This window comes from Silurus aristotelis, assembly GCF_946808225.1.
Source record: "Silurus aristotelis genome assembly, chromosome: 18".
NCBI lineage: Eukaryota > Metazoa > Chordata > Actinopteri > Siluriformes > Siluridae > Silurus > Silurus aristotelis.
Genome location: NC_139591.1, coordinates 20,541,616 through 20,562,312, shown reverse-complemented (window position 1 = coordinate 20,562,312; position 20,697 = coordinate 20,541,616). Strand labels below are relative to the sequence as shown.

Genomic DNA, 20,697 nt, shown 5'->3' with positions numbered 1-20,697 from the left:
GATATCAATTTAAAACTCAAAAAATAGTATTATTACTATGTAGTGATGTAATTATTTGGCAAAGGATCAAGTCCTCTACTTCAAATCTGGAAGAAAACCAATACATCTAATTATCAATGTATAATAATATTTTGTTTTCATTCTCTCATGGAATTGCATCAGATGTAAAGATGTATTCGATGATATTTTGTTCATACTTTTACATCTACACAATAATTTATTTCACAACAATTTTTTGCCAATGTTTATCATTAATGATACATTATAAAGACAAAAGCTTGTGGACACCTGACCGTAAGATTTGTCTGCACTTTTTGATCATCCCATTTCTCATTTAGTACCTACACTCTTATGGGAAGATTGGTTTTAACCAATTATGTATTTGTTAGATGAACAGAGGGTGAATAGGCATTTCCTGAATGTGTGGTTTCCACTGTAAAGCATGGTGGAGGAGGTGTAATAGTGTGGTGGAGCTTTGCTGGGGACACTGTTGGTGATTTACTGTAGTCAAAATTGTGGACACACTTAACCAGCATGTCTACCTCAGCATTTTGCAGTCACATGCCATCCCAACTGGTTTGCACTTAGTGGGACCACAAATGGGGATCATTTGTTTTCCAACAGGACAGTAACCACAAACACTTCTAGGTTATTAAACAGCTATTTATCCAAGAAGGAAAGTGATGAAGTCAAGTCAAGTCAAGAAGCTTTTATTGTCATTTCAATTATATATAGCTGACGCAGTGCACAGTGAAATGAAACAACGTTCCTCCAGAACCCTGGTGCTACATTAAACAACAATCACAAAAACAGAAAACACAGGGCTAAGCACTAGTACGTGTCCTCGTCACATAAAGTACATGTGTGCAACCTGGTGCAAATAGTGCAAAGACAACACAAGACAGTGCAGGACAAAACACAAAACACAAACTAGCTCTGCCAGTAAACCTGTTATAACAAGACAAAGTAAACAAAATGTAAACAAAATGATGAAGTTCTTGATTTGACTGGTACTGGATGTCAATTATGCATAATGTGTTGGGGATTTATTTATTTCTAATTGATTGCAAGAACGATCAGATATTCGAATATGCACAAATGAAATATAATTAGAGGAAATTCGTACAGGACATTTAGCATTTCTGATCTTTTCAGGATTCCTGAAATTCAGGATTGTAGAGAATCCTAAGAGGCCATGCATTATACTTTTTCTTTCTTTCTTGTTTTCTCATGATCAGCACACAACAAAAGTTGTTTTCTGGTTATCTCGACTTAGGTTTGTTTGTTTGTTTGTTTGTTTGTTTGTGATCTTGATATAACACAAATCTTTTCCTCGTGATCAGTACATGATTTTTCTGTGTTCTAGCATGTTCTAGAGTTCTAGAGGCAGCATCATGGATAACCATAAAAATAATCTGTGGCAGTGGAGAAAATTTCACTAGTCACCATTTCTATTACCCAGAGTTCCTGCTATAGCGCGTCTACTTCCTGGAGACGCGCGTGCGGTTACCAAGCATGGCGGCGCTGTTATGGATGTTCGCGTGCTTGACGTGCTTCGGGAGCACAATTTGCGTGAACGATGCGAACCGAGTCAACGTGACGCACGTCGTGTCGAAGGACACGTTTGTTTTCGATCAAGCCTTCAATCTGACCGGAAGTCAGGACAGTGCTCCTTCACCGCCTCAGCTGTCGACTTCCACGGAGCAGAGTGCTCATGTTCCGGGGAGTGATGGAGGAGTCCGGGCGGCGACATCCACCCTCCTCCCTGCTACTGAATCACAAACTGCACAGACATCCGATATCACAGCAGCGGATTTACCAACAACGGGGACACCATTACTGACCAAAACAAGCACAATGACTACCTTAAACCCCACAGCAGAGGGTGGGGGCAGTTCATCACTGCCTTTACCCCTCACAGGGGCACTGCCTCAGCCTGTTTCTGAAGGTATTACTTTACATTCTAACAGTGGTGGATGAAGTACACAAAGCATGTACCTGAGTAAAAGTAGAGATACAGTAGGTAAAATATGACTCCAGTAAAAGTGTCCCATAAAACATTCACTTGAGTAAAAGTACAAAAGTATTTGCTTTCAAATGACTTATTATGACCATAATGTCCTATTGTCCTCTTGTCTATTGTCCTCTTGTCTATTGTCCTCTTGCTTAATCAACTCCGTTTATGTGGAAAGACTCTGTTACTCTCAGCACACCGATATATTAATAGAAGGATATTAGAGTTAAACACTGATCGATATCTATAAAAATCATCACGAGTCTAAAACCTCCTTTTCAACTACTACAACACGAGTCAAGAGTTTCTCATTTATTACTCGCAAAACTGATGCTGAACTGTATGTTCATTCTAAGTAGATACCACTAAGCGTGGAACCACCTGGGTGAACCAACGCCATGAACCCAAAATCTCTCCCATTGATTAGTTTCAGCTTTGTTAGTTAGTTTCAAACTCTCCAAGAGCCATCAAATTCATAAAAAAATAAAATTAAAGGTAACCACATCAAGAAGTGCTGTTTAACTACAATCCAACTAGACTAGTTAGTATTTGTTTTGTTGCTACACACATTATGACAAACCACATACTATAAATAATAATCTTATGCAGCTAAAAGAAACACACACACACACACACACACATACTTCTTTTCAGTTTTTTTTTCCTGAATTGGGCTCCTGAGGGTTTAGAGCTTTTTTTTTTGTCCACCATAATTTAAATGTGGATCTCGGCTTTCCTTATTGACGTGACGTCACCCAGTACCTGCCTCTTCTTTCTGAATGTATTAGTGAGGAAACTTCTCCGGGTGGTGGGCGCACATTTCAAGTACCGACCAGGTTCATTGATTATGACATGATCAAATAATTTATGCAAATGAGCAGTAAACAAACACCCTATTCTCTAAATTAATGTTTTTATACGAGTTTTAACAATATGTACCGATTCGTAGGTAATTTTCTTAAAAAAACAATTTGTATTGGAAAATTATTTTCGCCAAAAAATGTATGCAAACAAGACAAATTTGCCTACTAGGGAAAAGCAAAAAAAGTCTTTGAATGATGTATTGCATTTTTGAAAACATTCAGAAGAAATACAGAATAGTTTGTTAGAATGCTATTTATATTATCTTTAGTCAAAGAGATTTTACTGTAATTAAACTAGTTATACATGATGTATATTATCCAAGGTTATTTGTTCTGAACAAAAGAAGTTAGGAAGATTACATTTATAAATAAAGGATGAAGTGATGTTTTTCTTCCACAGATTTTTTTTTGCATTAAGGACATTGCTTTTGGTTAGTGGGTGGAGCTTAAACCAAGTTACTCATTTTCAAACAATGCGGTGATCATATATGGAAAAAAAGCTGTGAAATACCAAGTAGTTGCGTAGTAGTTCAAGTAGTTTATAAGCAGTTTATCCAGAATATTTCTAGCATTATTTATTTATCTTTTTTTTTGTTAAACTATATATAAATACAATATATGTGTATTTAAAATTAAATGAAGTGAGATTGCACATACTCAGTGTGTTGATGGTTTGTATTTTACTGTGTGTGTGTGTGTCTGTGTGTGTCTGTGTGTGTGTGTGTGTGTGTGTGTGTGTGTGTGTGTGTGTGCTTCAGTTTCTGCAGTGTGTCCGTGTAACATACAGAGAGAGCGATGTGATATAAACTGCTGCTGTGACCCAGACTGTACTCAGGAGCTGGCCTTATTCACACAGTGCACAGTGCAGAAAGTTGTGTAAGTTTTTTCCCCAATACCACACACACACACACACACACACACACACACGGACACTTGTTATTAGTGGAATGGTTTTAAGATTAATGTATTTTAAAATAACATGCTGAACAAGTTTGTGTTGCAGGGTTTCATATGATGTGTTTATGTTCTGTATATCTTGCTTTTTGCCTCCTGTCACATCAATCACTTGATTAAGCCTGGTTTACATTTGCAGTATTTGCTTGTTTAAATGAGATTGTGGTAACCAAACAGTACAAGCGTTGTGTGTATGTAGGTTTTTAGCACAAACCTTTGGCACAGTGTTGTTTCTTTGCTTCTCATAGTAGTGTATTGTGTCAAATCATATCAGACCTGGCAAATGGATTTAGCCTTGATTAACAAAGAACACCCACCATCTCTCTTTGCTCATATCACAGGTACAAGGGTAAATATTAGTTATTCATTTGTCCCGGTGTACAAAAAAAAAGTACACTTATTTCTTTAAAATGTTAAAACAATATCACTTTTCTTTCATCAAAAACATTCTCATATACTTTGTGTTTTAGTTCAGAAAGTTTTTTCAGAAGTTTTTGAAAGTCAGAAATAAGAAATAGATCTGGGCAATATGATTAGGCATTCAATTCAGTCTAATTTAGCAGACGCCCTTATCCAGAGCGACGTACATAAGATTTTTTAGATTGTTTGTTTATCACTTTTCAGTGGACCTTGTACCAAATCAAGCTTAACAGAAATAGATTATGAATATATACGTGTTAGTGTCATAAAATAGTTCCTATAACGTAGACTGTGTCTGAGGCTGTGCTTCAGGCTGAGTCTGTGCCTCAGGCTTGCTTCAGGCTGTCCTGAACACTAATTGGAAGCCTGTTTCATAACTGTGGGGGTTTGTAAGAGAAAGCTTTGCCCCCTTCTGTAATAGTTTTACTATGACTCCAACCAAAGTTTAAAATGAAAGATTATAAAGTATAACATGGCTCCTGTTCGTGTGTTTTGTTAGTGGGAATGCTAAGAAGTGCAGCCAGGATGCAGCCATGTACACACTCACTGTTACTCCTGATGGTTTGTCCCAAGTGACAAGGTCTGTCCAGCAAGAGATCAACCCTGATGTCTTCTGCATTCAGTCTGCTAACTGTAAGTGCAGTAACACAAGCACAAATGTACCTATTTGATATTTTTATTACTGCTAACTAAATATTGTCACAGCAGCTTGATTTGGCTCCTGCACATTTTTAGACTTTATATGTTTTTGTTGTACTTAACAAATGAAAGTGAAAGCTGTATAGGTTGGCACCATTTGAGAAGTGCGACCTTTTCAGAAATGGCCACTGCATAATTCTGTTCATGACACAAACGTTCAATGAATCTGTTCAAATATATTCAAAGGTTTTATTTAAAGCATTTATTATGATCGGAAAATATCAGCACATGCACACATTCCCAGTGCATTCATTTTCCATTAGAAATCAGTATTCCTATCTTCGTTGATAGATATGTCACGGTCATTTCTATTATTTTTCCGGTTTGCTCCAAGATGAACAGGGCATGTCATTCATCAACCCCACGATTCCCACCGTGAGCAATTTCGACAGTCTGTTCGCTCGCTTTGTAGGATTCTTCTTCAGTGCCTCCAGTGGAGACGGTGGTGCACTGCAGACTCCTGCACAGGGAACCTCTGTGGGATATGTGGTAATGTTGTGCATTATTTAGCTGTTTCAGTTATATCACTGATTCCTGAGTGTGCTCGAGTTTGGTGATGTAAGTTCTAGCATGGTACTGCTGTTCTGTGGTGCTCTCTTTCCTCCTACCTGACCTCAAAATTCATGTAATCATGCCATTTCTAAGTAATTGCGTGCACGTGTGCATGTTTGTAGATATTGACATCACATGTATCTGTGTGATTTTGGCTTTTCGTGCTTGCTATGTTCATTTTCAGTATGGCGATCTCATCCAGACAATGGATGATCTCGAGCAGCGAGGTTTCTTCAAGCTTCCAGCATCAGCCGGTGCAGCTATCTGCTTAGATACGAATCCTGCAGGTAAAACAACACAGCGTCATTTGCCACACAAATTTGATCACTGTACAGATCTGGAAATTTTCCCGGTATCAAAATGGCTTTAGTACAAATAAAAAAGTACTATAATGCTTTATTTAATGTGTGTCATTTCCTAATGTCTTGCTTTTTGTGTAAAATACACCGATCAGGCATAACTTTATGGTAGGTAGAGTGAATAACACTGATTATCTTTTTATCATGGCTCCTGTTAGTGGGTGGAATACTTTAGGCAGCAAGTGAACATTTTGTTAGAAGCAGGAAAATTGGCAAGCGGAAGGATTTGAGCGAGTTTGAAAACGGCCAAATTGTGACGTCTAGACGACTGGGTCAGAACAATTCCAAAACTGCAACTCTTGTGGGCTGCTCTTGAACTGCAGTGGTCAGTTTTTATCAAAAGTCATCCAAGGAATGAACAGTGGTGAACCGGCGACAGAGTCCTGGGCGGCCGAGAGGGGTGCGGTGCGAAGGCTGGCCTGTGTGGTCCGATCCAACAGACGAGCTCCTGTAGCTCAAATTGCTGAAGAAGTTTAAGCTGTTAATGCTCAATGGGTCAGAACTGTTTTGGCACCAAAAGGGGGACTAAAACAATATTAGGCAGGTGGTCATAATGTTATGCCTGAAACTTCTTATTTCTGCCGTTTGTGACATTTTCTCTGCTTCTCTGCAGCCTTTTTGAAGGACCAGACGAGCAGATGTGTGAGGAACTTCGATTTGAAACAAGACTGCACCTTATTAGATGCGCTGAACATTAAGGCCTATACCAGTTTCAGCATTTTTACAGTGAGTCCTGAGCCTTGCGGGGGTTCTTCACACTTGGGTATTACGACTGACATTGGAGCATGCAAACGTTTAATTCTGAATCAAGCAAATAATTGAAAAAACATATCTTGATAATATAATTTTTAATATATGAGTATTTTAATTTTGAAATTGCACATGCCTAAATATCTCTCAAATCAAAAACTTTTTTTTTTACTTTTGCAGGGGAAGGACAATAATGCAGATGTAAGAATACAAATCTATTATATTATACTCACCTTTTCTGTCTTAGCCATGTTTTGGAAATTGATAATCCTGCAGATTTAAATTAGTTCTAGCATTCAGGTTGGTATACTGCTATAAGCATAAGCATGTTCAAAGGATGTTTGGATCAGCAGAAAAGGCTAAGTTCAAGTTTTACTGATGTGTGCACGTCTCTTATAGCTGGTGTTTGTAGCAGTGGAAGCCATTACATTGCAGTCTCTAGAGGGCACACACACACTGGTGCAGACGGACGCTGCTGCTGCTTCTGAATACACGCCCGTGTTTAACGGTCTGATCTGCAACCAGGTGGTGCTACAGGTAAGCAATCATAACACTTTCATGTTATTGACAACCGTATAACTAGAGCAGAACAATACTACACATGTATACAGTAAGCAATGATTCACAGTGAGTGAGTTAAAAGGTTGGGAGTTAAAATCCCTGTCACACCAAGCAGCCAGTCTTGGGCCCCTGAGCAAGGCTCGTTACCCCATAGCTGCTAAGGTGTATGACTGGAAGTCAGGTAAGGTCGTCTGCTAAATTCCATGAATGTAAATGTACAATTTATATATAAATTGGTATATGCATGGTATAAATATTTATATAAACATTTTACATCTATACATTTTATAAATCTATTTAAAAAATAGATTTATGGTCCCTTACGAGGGAAATATCAAGGTCCGTGATGTCGGAGTGACGTGGGGCCTCCTTCCCGTGGGCTCACCACCTGCAGGAGGGACCGTAAGGGACGGTGCTGTGGGGATTGGGCAGCAGTCGAAGGCGGAAGCCTGCTTAGACTGCTGCCCCCGCGACCCGAATTACGGATAAGCGGGAGAAAATAAATGAATGAATGAATAAATAAATATATATAAAAGAGGCAGAATTGAAACCTTTAACACAACACACATTTAATTACGACGTCCTTTCTTTACTCGGATATAAAAAATCATAATAATAATAATAAACTCAAGTGAACTCCAATTCCTTCCCGGTCCAGATAAGTGGGGTAACAGCAACAACAACAATAATAATAATATTTATTTTAATAATTAATAATAATAATCTATATTCTATGAATTGAAACTGTATTAACAGCCTATGAACTCCTACTGGATTTAAAACCTCTGTTACTGTTAACTGCTATATATATATAATATATATATATATATATATATATATATATATATATATATATATATATATATATAAAATTGAATTAGTATTGTATTAGATGTGTAGTTCATGTGGTCTGTTTTCTGACATCTGTCTCAGGTTAAATACACTGTGAGGTTTGATGACGCCGGACAAATTTTGGGCGTGTCGGCGTCATTTGTCCTGGGTGCCGTCGATACAAAAACACTGCCGATTCAACAGGAGTTCCAGATAATGTTTGAACAGGTGCTCGTTCAGGATTTTTTTGTTTTGTGAATACATTTGCATATATAGTTATTAGTATGATCATTACTGATTAATAATAATATAAGTAACTATAATAATAATTGTTATTATTATTGTCAATATTATATTACATTATTATTAAATGCACAAAACATGTTTATGATATAAGATATGCAGCAACTCTTTATACGTACTGCATTTTGTAGGCGTCCAGAAATGACACTACGCTTCACTCCAGTGGAAATCCTGGTTATGTGGTTGGTCTGCCCCTTGTGGCCGGATGGAGAACTGCAGAGTATCCTTTCCAATACGTCCTCCTTTGATATTTATCACTTGTTTACTGGATCTTGTTTTAACACACCTTGTAGAGATGTTTCAGCTTATGGTCAAACCCTTTATCCAGGGCTAGTAAACTGAAATGTATTTTAATCAGAGATACCACTTTTCCCCTGATCCCTTTACTTTCAGACACTATGAATACCCATTTTATATTGTTTAAAACTGCTAAGTATAAAAACATATATACACACACACACACACACACACACACACACACACACACACACACACACACACTATATTGCCAAAAGTATTGGGTCACCTGACCTTTCCTGCTATATGTGGTTATTTTCCAAACAAAGCTTGAGGTACTCAATTGTACAGGATGTCTTTAGATGCACTATAATAACATTTTGCATTCACCTGAACTTGGAAACCCAAAACCTGTTCCAGCATGGCGATGCCCCTGTGCACAAAGTGAGCTCCTTTAAAATCTAGTTTACATGCTTTCGAGGGGAAGATCTTGAGTGGTCTGCTATAGAGCTTTGATCTCATCCCTACTGAACACCTTTGGGATAAATTGGAACGCTGACTGCACCCCAGGTCTCCTCACCTACATCAGTACCTGCCTTTTGTAATACCCTCGTGGCTGATGAACACAAATATCCAGAAGCACACTTCAAAATCTAGTGAAACATCTTTCCAGAAGAGTGGAGGGATTATTTATAATTATAAGAGCAAATTGGGACTAAATATGGAATGCAATGCTCAAAAATCACATACCCTACTTATGACCAGGTGACCCAATACTTTTGGCAGTATAGTGTATATAAAGGTTAAGTCATATCTATATTGATATAAACTAGTATTAGCATGTTTTTATTGATGAAGACTTCAAAGCACTTTGTAAGTCACTGTTATAATGGTGGTATACCATTATAACCTATATAACATATATGTATACACGTATACACTGGTATAACATATTGTTTAATGCTGTAACCATTTAAGATGACAGATTGCCCCAAATTTATGAATCAGTTTTTGGTTCCTTGACTCCTTGTTTAGGGGAATTATTCGAAGCTCAGATCCAGACGGGTCTCTTACTGTCTTGAAGAGCTCTGCTGGACAGGACTGTCTGCTCGGCCCCACTGAGCGTGTACCTGTACTGTTTGGGACTGATGTACTGTCAGGATGCACCTTTAGGTCAAAGATTTAAAACACTCCATTTTGTGTTTCATATATTTATTCCCAAATAATATATTACTTCATAAGCCATAATATATTTGTTACATTTTAGGCTTGATGATGGCGCGAATTGTTCATTACTCTCTGAAGTCATTTTGGGAAGGCTAAAAGGGCAGACTTTTCCCGACTACGTGGCGTCTTTTGGAAATTCTCTTCCTCAAAACCCCATGGACTGGGTTTCTATAGAGAATCTAACCACACCCACGGTAAATCAGAGTGCATTTTCCATCGCCATCATGATACAGCGTCCCTGGAGCACAGAGGGTTAAGGGCCTTGCTCAAGGGCCCAAGAATGGCACCGATCAGTAACCCAGACCCTTAACCACTGAGCTACCACTTGAAATATTTACTATACATTCCAGAAAGGATTAAAATGCACAAGTTAGTTACTAATTTCTTTATATTTTGAGGAAAAAGTAATCTCCAGGATCCAAGCATTCTTTCTGTATGTCTGCAGGAACAAGAAGAAAAATAACCCACACACACACACACACACCTCTTTCTCTAACACAAATATAAGTATATTTAAGGACGGGCACCTTAACATTTAAAAAATGTTACATTTGTTATAATCATATGATTTGAAGCAGAGACATCCCAGGACACTCTGGTGTCTGGTCTACACCACACAACTACAAAGTAAGAAAAGCCCGTGTGTAAAGGTGAATTTCCCAAGAGTAAAGAACACAGTAAAGAAATGGAGCTCAAGCTGCTTCGTAAATACTCTTTTGAATTCATGTCACGTTGCAGTGTTGTCAGTGGGCGAACAGTTTGAAGAATGAGATTTTTCTGCAATGTCACTATGACTATGAAAACACAATCATATGGGCTCAAGTTCAACTCTAAACCGGTTTTACTTCTTTCTGCTTTCCTAGTGCTTGTTCAGTGTAGATTTAGGATGACCATACACAATTTAACAGTGTTTGACAACCTGAGACCTGTTTGTTTAGTGTGTGTGTGTGTGTGTGGGGGGGGGGGGGGGTGTGAATTATGGAATACACACTTATTTCCCTTTCATGTGGTCTTTTTAATTTCTTTCCAGGGCATGCAGGGATGCAGCATTCCAGTGTCCTATCATCTTGAAATAAAATGGACCAAGTATGGAACCTTGCTGAACCCCCAAGCCCAGATAGTAAATGTAATGGAAACAATCCAGACCAACACCAGCACCTTGGTAATTCTAAGCAGGTTTTTGGTTCTCTAGTGTCTCAAAGTAGAAAGTCCAAACGACGGCTATTATCCTTGAAGACTCTGCTGAAGTTCTTCATCAGTCTTAGGGAATACTTTGAACTTCGATTCAAATCTCTGGTGTGATGCTATTCCTTTGAGGAAACCTGTTCAGGTTTCCAGTAACATGACCAGTAATAGAGACTTAAGGGCTGCACTGATGCGCAACAACGATAGTCGGTTGATGATATCTGGTTCAGGAATGCTTTGTCTCAGTTTGTTGGTACAATTCAATTCATATTTACTGCTTTTAACAACGGACACAGTCTCAAAGCAGCTTTATGTAGATAAAGCGCTCATAAACCTGTATAAATTTAGTGCCTACAAGTTTGTTCCTTCTAATTATAAGTTCATCCCTAATGAGTGAGGTACGACTGTGGCACGAAAAACCCACCTGAGATAGCGTGAGGAAGAAATTTTGAAGAAACCAGAACCCATCCTCAACAACGAATGTCTATTTATTACACTTCAACTATCAGCCTCCTAAACATCAGTCTCCAGACTATGAGGGAAAAATTGTCTTTGTAAATTACCCCTCTTTGAGGGTTCCTGAGTGGCACAACAGAAAATTGTTTGCCATCATGTGTTGAAATACAAGTGTCTGTTTGTTAGAATGATACAAGCTAATCATGGGTGTGACTTTATGTATGCGGAAGAAGGCAATTAGCGCTGTCCTTCAAGGCTGGTCTGCTGCCATGGGACCGAGCATAATTACAAAAAGTTTAAAAAGATCCTAACCCTGAACTTAGATATTTGGTAGATGTAGCTTATAGGTTTTTGTTTTCCCCCTGAAGGGCTGTATCGCCAAAAGTTTGTGGACACCTCACACCCATGGTGTGCTTTTTGAATATCTCAGAGTAACACTTTAATCTAAATAAAAAAATTTGTTTTAATGTACATTGTATTGTATTTCCAGCCGTCTCCCTCTACTGGTGGTGGTGTCGTTTCAGTCATGAGCTCGGTGAGCTTTATTGACGTGTCGCTGTCAGCCAGCCCAGGATTCAGAGTTCCTCCAACCATCAACGCCAAACTGCCATCTGACTTCTTCTTCCCGTTTGTATGAACAGGGAAACGAGTAAGCATTTCACATGGAGGTCATTTCCTGTTTAACGTAACAGGGATACAGTGCACACATTTGATTTCATGAATCTTTCAAATCTTGGCTTTTGGATTCTTAAATTCCTCCCACATTAACAGCAGCCACGAGTGTATCAGGATATTCAGTATAAAACACATTTATAGATGAGATATATATTTGAGATATTCAGGGCCTTTATTAAAAACTTTTACATACAAAATTGACATTTTACATTTCATTATTCTTTATTGTGTTCTCATTGTCCCTTTTATAAAAATGGTGTTTATGTAAATAGTAAATTATTCTGTATGAACTGTATATATTGCACATTTTCTGTTTATTCTGTATGCATATGGTTTTTAATTCAAATAAAATACTTGATTCCTTTTTTAAACATAATAGGTTAAGTATATTATCTTGTAAAAAGCCAAACAAAAGCTGAACAATTTAATGTGGAATTTGTCGGTGCACATACTAGAATTCTGCATGTAAGGTTTTAAATAAGAGAATGACTGAATGATCAAGTGGAGTCTTAAACGTAAAAGGAATGTTAAAGAACAAGCTGATTTGCTTCATAAATATTCCCAGTGCTACATGTGCTGATAGTAAGTGATATTCGTTATGGACACTTTGGCATTTATATTTGTCCATTCACATGCTTTTATCCAGAACAAGTTCTTTCAATGCAATTGAGGGTTAAGAGTTTTGCTCAAGGGCCAACAGTGGCAACTTGGTGGAGCTGGGATTTGAACTCACAACCTTCTGATCAGAAGTCCAATGTCTTAGCTGCTGAGTTACTACTGCTTTAAGACTGCCTGTGTTATATTTGGAAGATGTCTACCTAGTTAGCCTTCAGTGTGAGTTAACACACATGGCTGCCTTCATGTTTGTCTTCAGAAAGCAAAAATCTGATGACGTATATTTTCCTGCTTGACTGTACAAAAACAAATGCACACATACACACAGTATACCTGATCAAGTAAATGATTCATTTAGTGGTAAAGCTTCAAGTTAACAAATTGTGGGATTGTGAAGACTTCCCTGACTTTCCAATTTTTTCCTAATCAAAGCTCAGAAAGTCCAAGTAGCAGGTTCTGAGTCTTATTGTGTAATGTTATGACAAACTCTAAGAAACTATATTAAGATATTGTGACTACTTATCACATTCCAGCTCAGAATATTGCCTTTGTGTTCAGAAAGCAACAATTCAGGCCCGGATTTATGGTATAGCTAAAATTGATTTTAGCTTTGAATCACTGCCATTTAATACGAATATAAAACTCCTATAGGTTGTTTTTCCAGTATATTTCCCTTTGTTGGCTCATATTCTTAATGAGGGTTGTGTTTACAAGTATATTCGTATAGCTGGTGAGTAACATTCACTAGTACTGGATGGAGTGTTGTGTTAAGAATGTTGTCAGCCTGCTGACCTCTTGCTCCTGTAAACAAAATGATAAAAAAATAAAAAAGATCAGTACTTTCCCACAAAGGAACTCAAATCAAATAAACAGTGCTTTGAAGTAAAACAACCTAAAGTATGACCGCTATTTATTTTTTTCAATTTGTATTTTATTTTATGTAAAGTGGGTGGGGCTAACCTTAAACTAATGCTACACCCTCACCAATCACAAGTTTGATACCAAAGCGAGCAACCTATCAGGCCTACTGTGCTCACCCTACAGGTACAAGCAAGCACCAAGTTTTGAGCCATTATCAGGATCTCTGCATCTCTGATAGCCATAATATACCTTCGTCACAATAATGATAAACCTGCAGGTTTTAATCCATAAACTGCCATGAACACTGCACTGTATTAATCCTACTAGTTCCATAACCCCTGGCTGACTTTGTATTGAACTCCCTGTATAAATGGGCATGTAAGTGTATATATATATATATTCCAATCTAATATTAATTCTGTTATTTTTGCAGTATACAAAAATATAGACGTGGCAGAACCATATACATACAATGTGCCGATGTAGTGATCAGTTTGCTCAGCAGGACAAATACTCACCAATGTGTATTTGTTCTGTTCCAATTCACTGATTTGCTCATGGAGATTACTATTTTCCTCTTTTAGCTTGTTCACTTTGTGATCAGCTTGACTTTTCACTGACAACAGAATACCTACAGGAGATAAAACACAGATAATGAAATATTATAACATAGCAATTTCCTTTCACCAGAGCCTGTATCAGAATTACAATGCTTCTGTGCACAAATCAAGCTCCATGGAACAGGGTTGTGCATCTCCATGGCTGAGGCTGGTTCGATTTGCATCTCGATGCATATCCAACGATACGATACATTAAAGATACATATGAAGCAGCTACCGATGGGATCCGATTCACCCCCTATTACGATGCAGTGCGATCCGATTTCCATTTGTTTCAACACCGTGCGATTCAATGGAAAAAAAATCAGGCTCTGCAATTCAATATAGAACAGATACCATGAAGAATTTTATTGTTTCAGACAGCAAATCCTACATTTATTTGAGTGCCGTCTGACTTCTAACACATGGCCCTTTCACAAACCCGCCTTTTAAGTGCTAAAAAATTAATAAATAAAACGAGACGTTCGATGCATCACAATGAACATTGTTGAATCTTTCCATCCCTACCATGAAAACATAATTTTCCAAGATTAATTAAAGTTGAATAACTCAAGCGTTTTGACCTCAACCTCACTGTGATGAACTGGAACACTGTCTGAACCCTCCTCACCCAAGATCAGCACCGGTTGATGTGAGGTAATGTGCAATGATGTCTCACATTCATGTCACATTTGTTTAAAGACAACTTTGCTTCAAAACATCCAAGTAGGTGATGGTCAAGGACACAGTGTGTGGTGTGGCAATTCAGAACAGACTATCTGCTTTGAGACACGCCCTTTTTTTTCTTTTTTTTTTATTACACTGAATAGTCTGTTTGTTCAATAATATCTGAGAAAAGATTTTTTTCTAGGTCCTAGATTGTTCATTTAGCTCTCCACTAGATATACGAGGCTAGGGTTTGAGCTCTGTTTAAATTTTCTTTGTGTAATGCTATTAATGATTGATATGCAGTGTCAGAAACCAATAAAAAGGAGTCTGTTTGAAAAGCTAAACATCCTGTCAGGTAAAAGGTGTTTGTTTAGAAAGTAAACTGAAAAAAAAAAATTTTCCCCATGAACTCTTCCATTAACCGGCGTGAACCGTACCGTTTATGATCCTGGCCACCCTCCATAGCCTGAGCAGGATGAGTAGGCCCATGGCATCGAAAGCACTTTCTTGGGAGATATACACGATATCCAGAATGAAGGACACGACCACGACAATCGCATCAAACACCTCAAACTTGTGGTGGAAAAACTCGAGTCGAAATGCGTACAGCTTAAAGCACAGCTCCACCATGAAGAAGGTGAGTAGTGACAAGCTGAGGTAATGAAAGATCTGCAAAAGGAATTTCTCAGATTATGAAATATTTCTAATTATAAAACGAGACTAATTTGCATTGGATCTTGCTTCGACTCACCTGTGGAGCGATGTGGTGCTTGTCTACTTCGATTATAGACAGGTCTAAGAGCAGCTCACACAGCACAAATGCGGCATCCAAGATCACCAAGCACACAACGGCTATCTAGAGCATAAAATGTCATTATCAAGAACCCAAAAGGAACATGTGAAGATTACTACTAGATATTTAGAGAAAAACTTTATAAATGTTATATATATATTTATATTGTGTATCCAATACATTGTTGGAGGTAAAATCTACAACACAGTTTTGGTGCATGGTGTAGAAAAGGATCTGATTCAGAATTCAGAAGTTGCAGCTTCATTACCTGAAATCTCTCAGAGCCAAAGAGACGTTTCAAAGCTTCTCTGAACGTCAGATGTGTGACCGGTTGTTTTACAGGCTCCAGCTCTTCACTAACTTTGTGTAGTTCATCGTCATGCCACCTCGAGACAGAGTGGTGGTTGTCACCCACTGCCGTGAAAAACCTCAAACAACGGACCATGGTCAATCCAAATCGCCCGCTCGCCGATTAATAGCTACGAAGCTCTGTATGAGGAAAAAGACAATCTTCAGTAGATTTTAGCTTCATCCTAATTACATCTTTAATTCATTTGAAAATAAAATGCTAAAATGGTCATCACACACACACACATACATGCACACACATTATATATAAATGTATATATACAAACTATTCGATAGACAAATCCTACATTTATTATTTAAAGGTTATTAACACAATGTAACTAAAACATGCATTTAAACCGTTTTTTTTCTTCTTCATCAAACCAGGAGCATAAAGAAAGGTTTGTACTTGCCAGTTTTGAACTTCTCAGTCAAATTTCAACTTGGTTGTGTACTATTACGAGGAAAAGTAAGAGAGAAGTTAAAGCTAATCTTGCGTATTGCTTTCCCCACATTCATGTCGCAATGAAATTACAAAAACTGAGTTTAATATGTGCAACATAAACAATGCAACACAGGCTGTGGTCGAACTGCAAACAAAATGCATTATTTCTGCATCAGATCGCAGCTCTACATGACTGCCTGCCTTTTAGGGTGTACATTTACTGGGTAATTTATTATGAACACCCTGTGCACATTCAAGCAATTATCCCAGCGCTTGTTAAACTGAGAAATATGTTTTTACCCGACATTGGGATTCATTTCATGTAGTTATGTATGTATTTACTAATGGTCTCAGATCTGTAAAAGGTGTGAGGCATTTCATTGGTTCTATAGATAATACTTTGGTTAATATCTTTACAATTGTTGAGTGGTCAGTTTTTTAGAGATTCCAATGTTCCAAAGCAAGATTTTGAGTCTGTTATTATTATGAAATCGATAAATTCCAAAAGTAGGGCGCTTCTTATATCTTTTAACCTGTTGATTTGTCATTTTATTTTAACAGATTTTTATTCCAAACCTCATTAACGCAAAACAGGGTGTTGTGATGTGTCCCGAAGCAAAACACAAAAAAAACCCCAAAACAATATAAATGTTTTATTCCTTTACTGAACTTCCTGTGGTTATTTATATTATATCAGCAATAAATAGCTGTCTCTCCCCCCTGACTTTCGAGGTTTACCATAGTTCCTGGTCTGCAGGACCCTAGAATGAGAAGTATAAAGGTTCAGCAAACTACAGCCATGAGGAAAAAAAAAAACTAGCTATGGTTCCTGTGATGGAACCAGAATAACCCCTTCAGTGTTTAGCTGATTTGCAGATAAGCTAGATCTAACCAGTGATGTTCTTCACACTGATCTCCTCCGCCTTTCTTAGCCGCACATTGTTATTTTCTCATTACCTTAATGCCTATTGGCTGAGATAAATCAGAATGTTGTTATTTCTTTTTCTCATTTTGTGATTCTTATCCTTGCCCTGAGTTGTCATTTACTTCTCTACTGTAGACAAAAACAATCACATTTGTTGACTTGAGGTTTGTTATTAGGAAAGCAGAAAAGTCAAAGAAGGAACCACAAAGTTGATGTTAGTATTTCAAGATGTTAGTCCACCTATATCCTTACTATGTTGCTCAGCGAACAAACACAGAAGATTGTGACCTAAAGCTGTCATAGATACTTGTGTGTTTCTTAACTGGTGAACAAATTGTCAAACTGTTTTTGCCAACATTAGTCTTGCAACTTCAGTACAAGACTAAACATTTTTTACAGCGGTCAATGCTAGATTAAAAAAACAAAACAAAAAAAAATTATTAGGACACCACTTTGTCATAAGACATAAATTCATTTACACGCATCTCTCACATGGTTCTTATTTGTTTATATGGAAACCACCATCTTTAATGTCCAGGATTTTGCAATTTCTTCACAATGAGTACAGCAAATTTTAGATATCCAGTAAGTCAACAGGTTTTAAATTTTTCTGTATCTTTATGCTGATGGTGTTCTCACAAATCCTGAAGTCAATCTCATGCCAGAGAAAATGAAACTTAGAATATCTAACTATATTTTGGAAACTGAAAAACATGGTAACTTTGTGTGTTCGCCATGGATTTATAGACATGTATTTTCTCTACTGGTCCTGAAGTTTTTGAACCTGAAGGCCTCGTACTCAAACAGGGTTTCTTGAATGATTTCATTACATTACATTAATAACAGAGTAAACATCCATAAATTACTAATGATCATGCATACAAGGGGTTTGTTCTTTCTTGGTGCCTTGACCCAAAATAAATAGATGTATGTATGTAGTATGTGGTATGTAGTCACAGCTTTGTCATTCCCCTGATTGTTTTGGTTGTCTTTCAGACTTGTTTGCTGCTTATTGTAGTCTCAAGATCTGGATATTAATACATCTAGAAAATAAATTAAGATCTATTTCAGCAGTCCTGGCCCTTATTTTTGTTTGTTTGTTACAGTTTTCGACGTCCGTTGCTCAGCTTTTTCCAAATCAGACCTAGTTACTGTTCATTCAGGAGTATGGTACGGTTTTTGAGGTGTTTAAGAAATTACCACGTTTTTTTTTGTTGTTCAGGTTTTCAAACCCAATTTAGCCGTGTGAATGCGCTTCAGTGGACTTTCACCACTGCCTCACAGAGTTACAGAGATCCGTTAAAACCGTTGAAGGGACGGTTATTATTTAAATTTAAACAAAATGACCACGCGCAGATTCATCTCGCGCAAGTAGATGTGGTACAAAACAAAACACAACACAACAAAAAACCAGACAAAATAAAACTATTAATCCTGCTAAAAATTAGCCCCAAATGAAGCCGCAAATCAAAGCCTGGTTGTCTACTGAGCCGTCACAACATGTCCTGTGGTTATCTCGTGATTCCCCCCCCCCCCACACACACACACACACACACACACACACACACACACAATATACACTCTTTTTCCTTAAAATTCCCTGCAATCCAAGACCCAGAAAAGGCTTCCTGACACATTACATTCCGCAAACTGAAAGAAATAATAGGTGTTACCTCTTCGCAGGATGTTGGGTGGGTAGTTTAAGTGCTCAGGTTTCGATTAAAAGCCTTTTAAAAAAAGATAAGGTGTAAACAGGCTTCAATACTCCGTTTGTTTGGATAAAACTTTGACCCTCCTAAAACAAAACTCCGCCTCAGCCGGTCTTCTTCCCTTCCTCCAGACTGATCTGAGATCAGCACACAACATAAACGTTTCATTTGTAACCACTTTCTGCCTGATAATTTGGTTTCACTGACACATTTAAAGCCATTTTTATGGTAATTTTGACTACATGCTAATATACTATATGCTATAGTAACATTACCATATATCATCATTACCATAAAAATGGCTTTAAATGTGTCAGTGAAACCAAATGATCAGGCAGAAAGTGGTTACAAATGAAACGTGGGTCAAAGTTTTATCAGCTATAGCAGCTATACAATAAGCAGATACTATATTCCTTATGTTGACCATTTTAACTCCATATTTGTTCTGAATGTAAAAGAAGTAAAGGAGAAGGTGTGTTCAATCTTTTGACTGGTACTGTTTATATAATATAAATCATTTTCATATAAAGCTTTGGAAAACAATATTGAAAATACTCTAATTTTTCATTTCAGCCTTGAATTCCAAAACTAGTGAAGTACTGATTAGGTTGATTTCCTCGCCCAAATCTTATTTAACATGGAAAAGTATGAACACCAGTGCCGTGGTCATCATTATCCTCTTGCGATAGGACCGACTGGATGGCGAAAACAGTGCTAGTGGTACCTCAAAAGTAATTGGAATAAATAAATAACTACTGACCATGCCAAAATAGTTTTAAATGAAGACATCCAGGGTTAAATTCTGGCTTAACTAGCAGAGAGATACAGTTTGCATCAGGTTGCTTCCGTCCTTAAAGTTTCCAAGACACTGGTTTGTAAGAACAAGGTCAAGCTGCAGACTGGCAGAGGACAAAAACTACTTTCCACCGACGAGGACGAATGCCAACTCATTTAAATGTCAGTCAACAACTGTACGATGAAATCAAGTGACCTACAAAAAGAACAGGAAATGGCACCTGGGGTGAAGTGCACAGTGAGGACGATGTGAAACAGGCTACTAGGAGCAGGGCTCCAGACTGAGATTTGCAAAAGACCACAAGGATTGGACTATAGAGGACTGGAGTCAGGTCATCTTGTTGATGAGTCCAATTTTCAGTTTTGCCCAAACACCAGTTATTTAATGGGTAAAAAGAGACCTGGAAAGGCCTACACCCACTATGAAATGTGGTGGAGGATCGGTGATGATCTGGGGGCTAGAATCGGCAAATCCGTCTTTATGAAGGGCACAGGAATTGTCACGTACAACATATACAAGGTTGTCCTGAAAGAAAAGAACAAAAGGAGAAAAGCTCTGACAATGTTCTCCAACTCTGAGGATTAGTTAGAGTCTGAGAACACTGCATTTTTTTTACCCATTAATAATAAAACTTTGTGTGAAGTCTAGAAGTGGTAGTAAAAATACCAGATCGATAGTTTTTGTAAAATCACGCAATCCAGGAGAGTATCCAGAAAATTCAGCTTTGTTCCAGCAGTCATTCTAAAAAAAAACATTCTATACATTAGCTATCAAACTTTTACTGACTCAACATATCTCAGTAGCACACAGCCCTCCAGAGAGTGGTTTGCTTAGCTGAGCATATCTCCATT

At 37.7% G+C, this 20,697-nt stretch overlaps 2 protein-coding genes across 2 annotated transcripts; one reads left to right on the top strand and one right to left on the bottom strand.

The window, feature by feature from the left end:
• Nucleotides 1-1,470: 1,470 nt before the first annotated feature.
• tctn1 (tectonic family member 1) lies at nt 1,471-12,897 on the top strand. Its single transcript, XM_083568762.1, has 14 exons — nt 1,471-1,948; nt 3,636-3,753; nt 4,751-4,884; nt 5,285-5,439; nt 5,687-5,789; nt 6,475-6,587; nt 6,792-6,812; nt 7,011-7,148; nt 8,106-8,231; nt 8,438-8,526; nt 9,579-9,716; nt 9,811-9,964; nt 10,801-10,932; nt 11,902-12,897. The coding sequence occupies exons 1-14, from the start codon at nt 1,516-1,518 to the stop codon at nt 12,046-12,048; spliced, it is 2,001 nt and encodes a 666-aa protein (XP_083424888.1). The 5' UTR covers nt 1,471-1,515; the 3' UTR covers nt 12,049-12,897.
• hvcn1 (hydrogen voltage-gated channel 1) lies at nt 12,242-19,188 on the bottom strand. Its single transcript, XM_083568860.1, has 7 exons — nt 19,015-19,188; nt 16,385-16,425; nt 15,892-16,112; nt 15,582-15,686; nt 15,268-15,499; nt 14,081-14,193; nt 12,242-13,502 (listed from the first exon to the last, which is right to left on the bottom strand). The coding sequence occupies exons 3-7, from the start codon at nt 16,066-16,068 to the stop codon at nt 13,446-13,448; spliced, it is 684 nt and encodes a 227-aa protein (XP_083424986.1). The 5' UTR covers nt 16,069-16,112; nt 16,385-16,425; nt 19,015-19,188; the 3' UTR covers nt 12,242-13,445.
• Between the last annotated feature and the right edge of the window lie 1,509 nt (nt 19,189-20,697).